Source organism: Bison bison, unplaced genomic scaffold (assembly GCF_000754665.1).
Source record: "Bison bison bison isolate TAMUID 2011002044 unplaced genomic scaffold, Bison_UMD1.0 scf7180017864313, whole genome shotgun sequence".
Lineage (NCBI taxonomy): Eukaryota > Metazoa > Chordata > Mammalia > Artiodactyla > Bovidae > Bison > Bison bison.
In genome coordinates, this window is record NW_011494885.1 from 1,695,098 (window position 1) to 1,708,484 (window position 13,387).

At 52.8% G+C, this 13,387-nt stretch overlaps 1 protein-coding gene across 1 annotated transcript in view; it reads left to right on the plus strand.

Annotated features, from left to right (window-relative positions):
• The window catches only part of CBLC (Cbl proto-oncogene C, E3 ubiquitin protein ligase), a gene marked incomplete at its 5' end in the record, with an annotated part of 18,467 nt that extends 10,928 nt beyond the window's left edge, over positions 1-7,539 (plus strand). Inside the window, 6 exons of the mRNA XM_010852686.1 lie at positions 720-851; positions 2,603-2,737; positions 3,061-3,141; positions 7,056-7,171; positions 7,291-7,357; positions 7,463-7,539. Of these exons, the coding sequence (XP_010850988.1) occupies positions 720-851; positions 2,603-2,737; positions 3,061-3,141; positions 7,056-7,171; positions 7,291-7,300 (474 nt within the window). The remainder of the gene's footprint in view (positions 1-719; positions 852-2,602; positions 2,738-3,060; positions 3,142-7,055; positions 7,172-7,290; positions 7,358-7,462) is intronic.
• Positions 7,540-13,387: the final 5,848 nt, after the last annotated feature.

A 13,387-nucleotide genomic window follows, 5' to 3' on the forward strand; every position in this document is an offset into this window, starting at 1 on the left:
CCTTCAGGTTCTGTGCTGGCTTGGTGGCCATGTGACCTGGGGTAAATTGCTTGACCTCTCTGTTCCTTCTCTGGAAAACACTGCCCCTCCTGCCTCTTACTTACCCCGGGGGTTTCCTGATAATGAAGCCAGGAAATGATACTGCTGAGATCATCAGGGCAGCTAATGCACTTTGTGCGTTCACCAGTGGCAGCTTTTAGTCTTCCAACCATCCCAAGGGGATGAAATGACAAACAAAATTTCGAGTATGAGTGTATCCCATGCAGAGACTTCCCTGGCAGTCCAGTGGTTAAGACTCTGCACTTCCAGTGCAGGGGGCCACAGGTTGGATCCTTGGTCAGGGAACTAAGATCCCACATGCCATGCAGTGCAGTCGAAAATTTTTTTTAATTAAAAAAAAAATTTAAGGTGTATCTATGCAATATTTGGGACACACTTAGATCTCAAAATGTGTTCACTGCTCATCCAAAAATCAAATTTAACAGGGCATCCTGTATGTTTATTGGCTGAATCTGGCAACCCTGAGTGTAGACCAGCCCCAGAGAACAAGTCTGATAACGAAAGTACATGTAGGAGGCAGCTGGACACACAGCCTTGAACCTGGGAGAGGGTTCAATCAAGGCTGGTGCTGAGGTTCGGGACTCAGTCCCAGTGGCCCGACTTGCCTGCTCGAGGCTGACAGCACCTCTGCTTCCGGTGGTCCCCTTCTCACCTGGCAGGAGCAGCTGCAGCTCTACTGGGCCATGGACTCTACGTTTGAGCTCTGCAAGATCTGTGCCGAGAGCAACAAGGACGTGAAGATAGAGCCCTGCGGGCACCTGCTCTGTAGCCGCTGCCTGGCTGCCTGGCTGGTGGGTCTGACCCCGGCCTGCCTTCCCCACCTCCACCCTGTCCCCCACCCCTTTCTTCCAATAGAGCATCTCCCCTGAAGGCCGGAGGAGAAGGGGACGACAGAGGATGAGATGGTTGGATGGCATCACCAACGTGATGGTAATGAGCTTGAGCAAGCTCCGGGAGTTGGTGATGATGGACAGGGAAGCCTGGCGTGCTGCAGTCCGTGGGGTCGCACAGAGTCGGACACGACTGAGCGACTGAACTGAGAGCACCTCCCACATTCCTCGTCGACCACATGGGGAAACCGAGGCCCAGGGAGAGCAGAGGCTTGCTCCACCTGTGCCTCTGTCTCTCTTCCTCTACACCGGTCGCCTCTGTTTCTCCGTCTCCAGTTACATTATTCATGGAAAACGCTGCATTGGCCCCATTGGGAGACAGTGGTGTCTGCGGGACTGGCCACATTTAACATGCCCCGGGCATTTCGAGCCTGTAGCAGTCCCTCGCTGGGTGATCTGGACCAGTGGCTTTACCTCTCTGAGCCTTATCTGCCTTCTCAGGGGAATGCGGCTGAGGCTAGTGACCTCCCAAGGGAGGATTCAGGCCTCTGGGTAGAGGGAGCCCCTGTGGGTAAAGGGTGCCTAATAAACAGCTTATCCTTTGTGATGTAAGTGTTTGGCCTTAAGCTTTTGATTGGGGAGATTATCATAACAAAGACATCCCTCTTCCGGACTCAGCAACTAGCAAAACAACTAGATAAGGGACTATCAAGCCCTGAGCCTTGAAGTTTCCCCTGAAAAAGCCCTAGGTAACTGAGCATGGAGTGTCCTGCTTCTCTCTTCAGTCCCTGCTTCTTCCTCTTCTGCTTTAAATTTGCCAGTCAACAGTGAGCACCCGAAATCCTAGGCACCCCACTCCACCCCCAATAAAGGCAGAGCCCCAGGTCTGCCTCCTCTGCCCTCTACTCTCCAGGACCTCTGAGTAGTAAGTTTTGTTCTTCAAAAGTTCCCTGATGGTTGATGCTGAGATGCGCCCGGCAGTCTTAAGAACCAAACGGCTGGTCCAGCTGACACTGGCCCCAGTGGTGGTGGCAGGTGGTGTCTATGGGGGGCCCCCCACAATGAATACATACAGGCCAGGCAAGTGTCTCAGGCATTCCTTTTGTTGCTCAGTCGCTCAGTTGTGTCTGACTCTTTGTGACTCTATGGACTGCAGCACACCAGGCTTCCCTGTCTTTCACCATCTCCTGGAGTTTGCTCAAACTCATATCCATTTGATAGAGTCGGTGATGCTATTTAATCATCTCATCCTCTGTCACCCTCTTCTCCTCTGCCCTCAATCTTTCCCAGCATCAGGGTCTTTTCCAATGAGTCGGCTCTTAGCATCAGGTAGCCAAAGTATTGGAGCTTCAGCATCAGTCCTTCCAATGAATATTCAGGGTTGATTTCCTTTAGGCTTGACTGGTCTGATTTCCTTGCAGTCCAATGGAATCTTAGGAGTCTTCCCCAGGCATTCCTACCCCATAGTATCCCTACCCTGAATATTCATTGGAAGGACTGATGCTGATGCTCCTCCTGACCTCAGGCAGCCCCTCCTTCCCATCCTACATCTCTCTCTCTCCATCTTTCTCTCTTCCTTCTCCTCTCTCTCTTTCTGTTTCCCTCCCTCTGTCCTCCCCACATGACTCGGTGGAGGATAAAGGCCCCTGTCATCCCAGGGGACATGGTGGGAACAGGGAGACCCTGATCTTTTCCCTCTCCACCTTCCCCAGTGCTCAGACAGCCAGACCTGCCCCTTCTGCCGCTGCGAGATCAAGGGCCAAGAGGCTGTGAGTATCCATCAGTTCCACGTCAGTGCCACTGTGGAGGACCCAGAGCACAGCAGTGATGAGGAGGAGCTGGAGCAGGTGAGCAGGGCCAGGCAGGAGCTGGAACGGGAATCCCTAGGATCTAAGGGAGGAGGGATGGGGGCCTGGACCCCTGGGTCTGAGAGAGGTGGGAGCTGGTGACAGGCTTCTGGGGTCCCAAGGACACAAACTTTCGCCTCCCCTACGGTCTGGGGCTATGACTTTCTCTAGTATAACCCTCCTGAGGGTAGGACTTTGTCTCATTCTTCATTCTATCTCCAAAGCCTACAAAGCACCTGAATGCTGGGCCTCCTGGCAGGGGCACATGTAGATGAACAGAAAATGACGGCTCACATGCCCTCCCCACCCTCTGTCTCCCTTAGATGGCCCCTTCAGGTCCTCCCCTGCCCCCTCGGCTGGATCTGTGTCCCAAGAGCCCCAGCAGCAAAGGCCAGCTGAACGTGGTGAGTGGGGCACTGGTCTGGGGTAGGCAGGCAGCTCCCGTTCACCCCTGGGGTCCCCAGTCTGGCCGGATGCCTAGGAGTGCAGGCCAGGCACCCATTCTTTGCACCCATTTACAGATGCCATCTGACATCCATACCTCTATGGCCTCTTTTCTTCTTCTCTCCCTTATGCACCCCACCTCACTGGCTTTCTGGCTCCTCTTGCAGCATCCCAGGCATGCCCTACCCCAGGGCCTTTCACCAGCTGTTCCCTCTGCTTAGATCTCCTTTCCCAAGCTTCACTTTCCCATCCCCTCCTTAGGGAGGCCTTCCCTGACCACCTATTGAAAATAGCGCCCCCATGGGGCTACCTTGGACTGTGCTGGTGGCTCAGACAGTAAAGAATCTGCCTGCAATGAAGGAGACCTGGGTTCGATCCCTGGGTTGGGAAGATCCCCCAGAGAAGGGAATGGCTACCCACGCCAGTATTCTTGTCTGGAAAATCCCACAGACAGAGGAGCCTGGTGGGCTACAGTCCATGGGGTTGAAAAGAGCTGGACACAACAGAGGACTAACATGTTCACTTTTTGGGGCTTCCCTGGTGGTCCAGCGGTAAAGACTCCTAGCTTCCCTTTCAGGGAGCACGGGTTCAATCTCTGGTCGGGACGTTCCGCATGCTATGGGGTGTGGCCAAAAAAGAAAATGGTGCCCCTCACCCGCACCCTCCTGTCCCTCCAAGCCCACCTGTCTGAACTCCCCCCGTGCATTCACCAGGCTGGCAAAGCATATAACCCATTGTTTTCTGTCACCATCAGCAGGTTGTCATCTTCCCGAAAGTTAGGACTTTGCCCCATTCTCTGTTATGTGAACTGTGCCTGACACACAGTAGGTGCTCAAGAAACAGACATTGAATGAGCCAGTGGAGTGAGCCTTCCCCATAGCCCTAGGAAGTCGAAAATGTTTCTCTCCTCATTTTCCAGAAGAAGAAGAAGAAGAAGAAAAAAAAAAAAAAACTCAGAGAGGAGACTGCACCTGCCCAAACACACAGCCTGAAAGAAGAGAAAACCCTTAAACAAAACAAAACCAAAAAATCTGTTTATTTTCTTAGCAAGCCCCCACCTTGCTTTTTTTTCCCCCTGCACTCTTCACCCAAGCATTTTCCAAGTCCCGGCTTCCTGGCGTGGGGGCGGGGGGTAAGAGGAGGTCTCTGTTAGGTTTCAGGCTGAATACACACCAGATCCAATCGATACTGGGCAGTCTTCAAACAAACAGCTCAGGAAGTCCGGGAACATTATTCGACCACAGAAAACAGGAGAGCCAGCCGGGGAGAGGGGGCCGGGGAGAGGGGGAGGCGGGCGGTGACACCAGCCAGGGAAGCTAAAAACAGATCTCGACCTGCAGCCAAAACCAAATGGAAACAGTGAGAGGTACTCAGCCGGCTCCCGGCGGACGATGAAAGGGACACAGGGCAACGGGCCCCTCTGGCCAGAGGGTCGCACCGTCCCCGAGGCTGTGCCCTCCACCCGGCAGACTCTTTCCTCCTCTGCCCAGACTCTTCCCAATTCAAATTCCAGCCAACTCTTCTTCCTTCGTTGCTTGAAACATGCTGCAGGAGGGAGCCCCGGTCTGTTATTTCCCAGCAAGATGACTGTCATAATGAAAATAGCTCATCTATGTGTGTATAACTCTTGCTATAGGCCTAGGGCTACATTTGTTTTTTTTTTTTTAATTTTTGGCCATGCCACGCAGCATGTGGGATCTTTTTGTTCCCTGACCAGGGATCAAACCCGTGCCCCCTGCAGGGGAAGTGTGAAGTCTTAACCCCTGGACTGCCAGGGAAGCTCCTGGCACGGTTTTGTTTTGTTTTGGTTTTGCTGCACCAGGTCTTCATTGCTTTGCGTGGGCCTTCTCTAGTGGCGACCAGTGGGGGCTACTTGTAATCAAGGTGCCTGGGCTCCTCGGGCATCTCTAGCTGTGGCCCACGGGCTTAGTTGCTCGGTGGCATGTGGAATCTTCCCAGGCCAGGGATCGAACCCTTGTCCCCTGCATTAGCAGGCCTATTCCTATCCACTGTGCCACCAGGGAAGTCCCTCCCTGGTGCTGATTTTTAATGCTGTCATTTAGTTGCCATGACAACCTGATAAAGTAGATGCTATTATGACCCCTATTACATAGAGGAGTACACTGAGGCTCCAAGATCCGAAGGCCACCCAGCTCAAGGATGTGAGAGTCAGGCGCCTGGCTTCAGACTCCAGAGTCCATCCTTGTTTTTCTTGTCTGTGAAATGGGCGTGATGCCAGTCCTTGCCATATGGGTATGATGAATCCCCTGACTGGGCATGCTCCCTCACAACGCTGTTCTCCAGCAGAGAAATCCCCCTTTGGGGGTTGAAACAGTCATTCAAAGGGACCCAGGCACCTTGCTGAGGCCACTGGGGATCTCTCTCATCCTCAGTGCCTACACGTGGAGTATATGGGGGCAAGCATGGCATGGGCCCCATGGGTTGTGAGGAAGTCAGCAAGATTGGGCATTTGTAACCTGAATCAGATCCCCTCCCTCACCTCTCAGAAGCCCCCAAGACCTCAGGACTCCAAGAATTAAAGCCACCGTCCTCTCCATCAGCCCATAAGGCCTGGGGATCGGACCCCTCCCCACCGCTCTGACCTCCCAGCACCCCCTCAACTCCTTTCCAGCATCAATGGACTCCTTACTGGTCTAACAAAACCAGCAAGCCCACCACCCACTGCAACACTTCTGCTCACATCCTTCTTGCACTCAGAATTCTGCTCAATTTCCGCCTCCTCCAAGAAGCTTTCCCCAGTCACCCTCAGGTCCGATCACCACCCTCTTCACATTTCCTTGTTCATGCACTAATGACTCATGTTAAGCCTCTTCCTTAATAGACTATTGGCTCCATGAGGACAGAGATTTTTGTCTGTCTAGTTCCTGCTGTCTCTTCAGAGCCCACAACAGTGGCTGACACACTGTAGCTACTCAGGAAATTTGTGGGATGGATGGATGAATAAACAAATGAATAGGTAGATTGCTGGGTAGATGGGTGGATGAACAGATGGATGGATGGACCGTCGGACAGATGGATGGATGAGGGGATAGAAGGGGGAATGGCTGGATGGGTAGATATCTGGATGAATGGGTAGATATCTGGATGGATGGGTAGATATCTGGATGGCTGGATGGATAGGTAAGAAGATGGGTAGATGGATGGATGGATGGACAGATGGATGGAAGGGTGGATGGATAAATGGATGGATGGGTGAATGGATGGATGGCTAGGTGAGCAGATGGGTGGATGGATGGATGGCTAGATGGGTGGATGGGTGGATGGATGGACAGATGGATGGGAGGGTGGATGGATAGATGGATGGATGGGTGAATGGATGGATGGCTAGGTGAGCAGATGGCTGGATGGATGGATGGCTAGATGGGTGGATGGGTGGATGGATGGACAGATGGATGGGAGGGTGGATGGATAGATGGATGGATGGGTGAATGGATGGATGGCTAGGTGAGCAGATGGCTGGATGGATGGATGGCTAGATGGGTGGATGGGTGGATGGATGGACAGATGGATGGGAGGGTGGATGGATAGATGGATGGATGGGTGAATGGATGGATGGCTAGGTGAGCAGATGGGTGGATGGATGGGTAGCTAACGGGTGAATGGATGGATGGATGGGTGGAGGTAGGGATGGGTGAATGGATGGGTGGATGTATGGATAGACAAACAAAAATTTTTTCTACTCAAGCCAGAGGTGTTAGGGGAACAAAACAGCATGGACTAGGGACAAGACCCTACCATGCTGCCCCCGAGTGCACACCCCTGCTCCGCCATCACATGTAACCCCTGTCCAGGCCTGTGAGATGAAGTACTGCTGCAGCTTATCTGTCAGATTTCTTAATCTCCTCCCCTGCAGGCACCTCCGACCCTTCCCAGACTTCGAGCTCCTCTTCCCTTGCCAAGATTCTGGACTGCGGCTTCAGCCCCGTGGGAAGTCACCTCCAGCCCCCAGGCCAGGGAGGGAGCCCGAGGGTGAGTGCAGAGGGCAGCTGGGGCTGGGACTCCGGGGTCTGAGGGAAGAGGGGGTGGGGGCCAAAGGGGAACACTGGTGCTAGGGAATCGACATCGCCTTTAAACTCTTGCCATTGCAGAAACTCCTAAAGCGAAAGTCTCCCCTTCCATCTGCCCCTGAGGGATCCGTGAAGGCCTGGATGCCAGGTGAGGCGCCCTTCCCACCCAGGCTCCTGCCCTCAGCCTGGCCCTGCTCACCCCACCCCATCTTGCTGTGATACTATCTAAACCGCCTCTCTTTCTGCCCCACAGGGCACCAAGATGTGCTGTGTGAAGGGAGCCCCAGGGGCTGGAAGGGGTTTACAATGCAAAATAAACTGCCGAGCCCAGTCTGTCCTCTGGTGTGTGGAGGAGTGTGGCAGCCACTAGGGGGCAGCTTGGCGTAGGTGGCGGTGCCCGAGGCCTGATCCCCACCTGCTTAACACAAGCCTCTGGGTTCCCAGAGTCAAGAGTGGAGGACCCAGCTCCTCTGGATCCAGGAGTCTAGACACCCAGACCCCTCCCCTCTCAGACCCAGGAATCCCGCCCTCAGGACTTAGAACTTGGGAATTCTCAGAGAATCAAGCATCAGACTGCCTTTCCTCATCATGGCAAAAAAAAAAAAAAATCCTGAACCCAGACCCAGATGCTGCTGCTGCTAATTGCTAAGTCATGTCCGACTCTTTGCAACCCTGTGGACTGAGCCTGCCAAGCTCCTCTGTCCATGGGATTTCTCCCAGGCAAGGATACTGGAGTGGGTTGCCATTTCCTTCTCCAGGGGATCATCCCTGACCCAAGGATTGAACAGGAGCCTCCTGCTTGGCAGGCAGTTTCTTTACCACTGAGCTACCAGTGAAGTGAAAGTGAAAGTCACTCAGCCGAGTCCAACTCTGTGACCCCATGGACTATATAGTCCATGGAATTCTCCAGGTCAGAATACTGGAGTGGGTAGACTTTCCCTTCTCCAGGGATCTTCCCAACCCAGGGATCAAACCCAAGTCTCTCAGGAGCGACTTTCACTTTCACTTTCTTTACCAGCTGAGCCACAAGGGAAATCCAAGAATACTGGAGTGGGTACCCTATCCCTTCTCCAGCGGATCTTCCCGACCCAGGAATCCATCCAGGGTCTCCTGCACTGCAGGTGGATTCTTTACCAACTGAGCTATCAGGGAAGCCCTCAAACCCAGATACCCAAGTTCTAATTCTCTTAGACAAAAAGCCCCCACGTTTCCTTGAGAGTGACACACCCAGTCTTCCCACAATCCATTCTCATCTCTCCTCCTTTCCTGGTGGGATCCTTCTTCCAAAGTAGCAATGGAAGTGTCTCCCCACTGCATCACTAATCCTGAAGGAACCCAAGCCTCCCTCTGCCTAAGTTTAAATCAGTTGCCATCCCGGCAGCCCCCACCCTGTGCTCAGTCCCAGGCCAGGCAAGGAGGGCAACGTAGAGGGCTGCAGGAACCCGGAGCAAACAGCTGATTCAGTTGAGGCGGTCAGGGAGGGCTTCTAGAAGGAGGGAACATCTAAGCTGCATCTGAAAAGATGAGTTAAAAGGTAATTCAGTGTAAACAGAATATGGAAGCATGCGTCACAGATTTAGTTACAAGGAACAGAAGCCTCCTCTGGGGCAGGAAGGGAATTGATTGAGAGGACTTGGGATCACTCACAGATTCCCAGAAGTGATTAGAGAATCAGGATCGGAAAGTGATCGAGGGAACACGACGGGCAGCTGGCTTCCAACCATAACCCAGCCACGGTCACACCACAGAACGTGTCTGAAGGGGATACGCTGGGGCCTCAGTGACCACTAGATGCTGGTCATCTCTCTGCCTCTGCCACCCCAGAATAGGCTAGCTGTTGCATGGAACAAATCACACCGAAACTTTTATTTTAATATAATTTTATTTATTTATTTAGGGCCACGCTGGGTCTTCATTGCTTTGCGCAGGCTTTCTCTAGTTGTGGCGAGCAAGGGCTACTCTTCATTGCAGTGCACAGGCTTCTCATTGCAGTGGCTCCTCTTGTGGAGCACAGGCCCTAGGTGTGTGGGCTTCAGTAGTTGTGGCTCCTGGGCTCTAGAGCACAGGCTCAATAGCTGTGGCCCAGGGGCTTAGTTGCCCCGAGGCATGTGGAATGTTCCAGGACCAGGGATCGAACCTACGTTCCTTGCAGGCAGACGGATTCTTATCCACTGTGCCACCAGCCAAGTCCAACACAGGATCTTATTTGTGCGCAACAGTAAGGGTTTTGGGTGGTTCTGGCTCAGGGTGCAATAGAGTGGTGCTTGGAGCAGGGCAACTGGGGACTGGACAGACACCCCTCTGCTGTCTTAGACCTCTCCACGTGCTCTCCACACTTGCTAGTTTGGGCTTCCTCGCAGCATGGCTGCCTCAAGGTAGTCAGAGTGCTTACATGGTGGCTGAAGTCTTCACAGGAGATATTCCAGTGACACAGACAGAAGTTACATTGTTTTTTCTACCTAATCTTGGAACTCATGAATGAAGTATTCTTTTTTTTTTTTTTTGCTCAAGCTGCATCTGTGTTGTGGGACACGGGCTTTCTTTAGTTTCAGTGCTAGGGCTTAGTTTCCCCTCGGGATGTGGGATCTTAGTTCCATGACCAAGGATCAAACCTATGTCCCCTGCATTGGAAGGCAGATTCTTAGCCACTGGACCACCAGGGAAGTCCCCAGTTCTGCCACATTCTAATGGTTAGATGCACAGATTTAAAAGGAGGGGACGTGTTTAACAGATAGACCCTCACCTCTCAATGGAAAGACGGTCAAGTTCAGCTTGTAGGAGAGCATGTGGGATGAGAGCTCTTGTCACAGCCATCTTTGAAAAGCTGCACCTGTCCATCTGCCGTCGAGGGCATAGATTAGCCAGTCTTGGCTTGTTTGGTATTAGCACCTGATTCCAAGGTAGAGTGGGGTTCACCAGGATTAGCTCATCTGAGCTACAACGAGGCAGGAAAGAAATATCTGTTTGGTTTCAACAGAGGGTAACAGGCTTTTGGATGGCAAGGATTTTTTTTTTAATGTGGGGAGAGGTTGTGTGCATGCTAAGTCGCTTCAGTTGTGTCTGACTCTTTGCAACCCTATGGACTGTAGCCCGCCAGGCTCCTCTGTCCGTGGGGATTCTCCAGACAAGAATACTGGAGTGGGTTGCCATGTCCTCCTCCAGGGGATCTTCCCAACCCAGGGATTGAACCTACATCTCTTACGTCTTCTGCATTGGCAGGCAGGTTCTTTACCACTAGCACCACCTGGGAAGCCCTGAAGGGGGTGCAGCTGCTAGCTAACCCACCTTCACAAAAGGCCATTGTAATCCACCCCTTTGAATGTTCAGCATCAGTAGGTATCCTTTACTTTAGACTGACATTCTCTTCCCCAAATAGTTCTTTTTTTAATATTTATTTTTATTTATTATTTTGGCTGTGCCAGGTCTTAGTTGCAGCATGTGAACTCTAAGTTGTGAAATATGGGATCAAGTTCCCTGACCGGGGATCGAACCTCGGCCCCCTGCATTAGGAGTTCAGAGTCTTAGCCACTGGGCCACCAGAGAAGTCTCCAACCTCAAAACCTCTTATCAGAGCTCTCCTTGCACAATTAAGTCTTGTCCAAATAAAAATACATCATGCTGGCCCCCAAGACAACACAAACTCTCAGTAGTTACATTTTCCAGATGCAAGTCTAGAATCATGGGGGAGTAGACATTCCCCCTCCAAATACATCATGACTCCCCTGTATTCCACAATCTGTGAACTAGTTTAGAGTAACCGGCCCACGCTGTGGGTTTCCCCAGTGGCTCAGCGGTAAAGAATCTGGCTGGGTTCAATCCCTGGGTCAGGAAGATCCCCTGGAGGAGGAAATGGCAACCCACTCCAGGATTCTTGCCTGGGAAATCCCATGGACAGAGGAGCCTGGCGAGCTACAGAGTCGGAAGTGACTGAGCACACACACACATCCCACACTGTATCCAAGATAATAGGATAAAGGTATAGAAATACAGGGCTTATTACTTAAAATGTCTAAGTAGGTACATATGAGACAGCAATGGAATTAGAAAATTCATTGATTTCAGGCATAGTCAGCTCCTTACACCAAGCACCGTTCTAGACACTGGGGATACAGTGGTGAACTAAAGTTCCCGTTCTCTGGGAGCTTCTGTTTTGTGTAAAACAATAAAAAATAAATATGTGGCAGCAACAAGTGCTGCGGAGGAAAAATGTAGCGAGATAAAGGGCTGGGTTAGTTGCTGTATCAGAAAGGATGGTTAAGGGAAGCTCTGTGATAAGATGATGCGGTAGAGATTTGAAGCCAAACAGGGAGAGAGAGATGGCAGGAAAGAATGTCCCACAAGAGGGAAGAGCAAGAGCAAAGGCCCTGAGGCTGGAACAAGCCTGGCGATGAAGAGCATGGAGTCAGAGATCAATGTGGCAGGAATAGAGCTAGCAAGGTGGGGCAGAGAAGACGAAGATGAGGCCGGGGAGGCAATGAGGACCAGATCCAGGACATTGTGCACCAAGGAAAGGACTTCAACTTTTACTCAGAAGGAGAAGATCTCTGCGGAAGGGTGACAGGGGCTGACTCACATTTTAATGGGATCCTTCCGGCTGTTTTATGGAAGTAAATTGTAGGGGACAAAGACAGATATTTCAGTACTAGTTGGTGCAAGTCCTCAAGGAAACGGCCCTGGTATTTATGACTTTCCTCCTTCGTACATACTCCATACACCCCCATGTTTATGAACCAGAACCAGAACCCCGGCTGGTTGGATTCTTACGGAAGGTAGAAGGGGGCTGTTGAGGAAAGGGTATACCTAGCAGCCCGAGCAGAAGGTGTATGAGCCAGGGGCAGGGGAGCTGGGGAGTGGGTGCCTGGGGTCCCTGTGTGGAAGCTAGTGCCAGGGAGCTCTTTTGTCCACTCTCGAGTTTGCAGGTGTGTTGGGCGATGAGCCGGTCTGGGTGGGGTTCGCGTGTGAGCCTGTGTACTTCTGTGTTTGAGCCTTGCAAACCTTCCCTGAGTTCTTGCTCCATGTCTTGCCTGGGCTGGACCGTACTGGGGACGCAGTAGTGACCACAGCAGCCCTGGCCCTTCCCACACTGGCTCTCAGTCCAGTGGGGGAGACAAACTCATCCCCAGACAGAACTGACCCAGAATGGGCAGGGCTGGGTGGGGGAGCCCAGAGGTGGGCACTTGACTCAGCCAAGGAGAGCACGGAGGGCTTCCTGGAGAAGGGGAGCTAACACTACAAGGTCACTTCTCCCAACTATAACAATCGCTCTCCTGTGTGGACAAAGTAGCCTTGACCAGTCTAACCAATAACCCCCGTGCTGACCTACAATCTAAGATGTCCCTGGTGCCTGACCAGTTGTCCCCCTTCTGCCCGTCCACGCCCCATATCTGATCAGAGGCCTGGGGAAAGTCTCCCAGCATGACCAGCTGCCCCTTACTAGCCAGTGTTAAGGGCTAGCTTCTCCCGGGTAACCAGTGAAATCTCACCCCACCCCCATCCTCTGGCCAGCATCTAGGAATTTTGTCCCAGCCAGGCCTGCCTTGTAAGGAGCCCTGGACACTCTGATCTGTGATCCCAAGTCTGACCTGTGACCCTTCCTTGTGACCCATGGCGGGACTCCTCCTTTTTTTCCCTCAGGTGCCTGGGCCTCCTCCCCGCCCCCACTCACCTGTCAACCCCGATTCTTTTCCCCTCCCCCCAAAGTTGGAAGGGAGTAAAGGGAAGAGAAAGGGAGGAAGGGGGGTGGCATTCCTAGGATTCCCTGGAAGGGGGGAAGAGAGGGAGGGCCCTAGGGAGGAGAGCTAAGGGAAGAGCACCCCACAGCCCCCGCCCCCGCCAGCATCTCAGAGGCCTGGGCAGAGGTGGATGTTGAAGACCATCAGACATTAGAACCATCAGACTTTAGAACCATTAGACATTAGAACCAGGTGGGTTCCAGGCCACTGGTCAGGCAGGAAAGCAGCCCAGCACACTGGCCACTGGGGAGGCTGGGGATTGCTGGTTGGACTGGGAGAGGCTGGTGCAGGCCACTGGTTGGACCCGGGCCAGCAGGTCGAAAACGACGAGGGGAGCCCAGGTCACCGGCCGGGGTGGGAACGGGTCCCCGCCAGCGAGACTGAGGTGGAGAGGATCCGCGGGGGTCCAGGGAGAACCCCGCTCTGGACACCGGCCGAACTGGTTG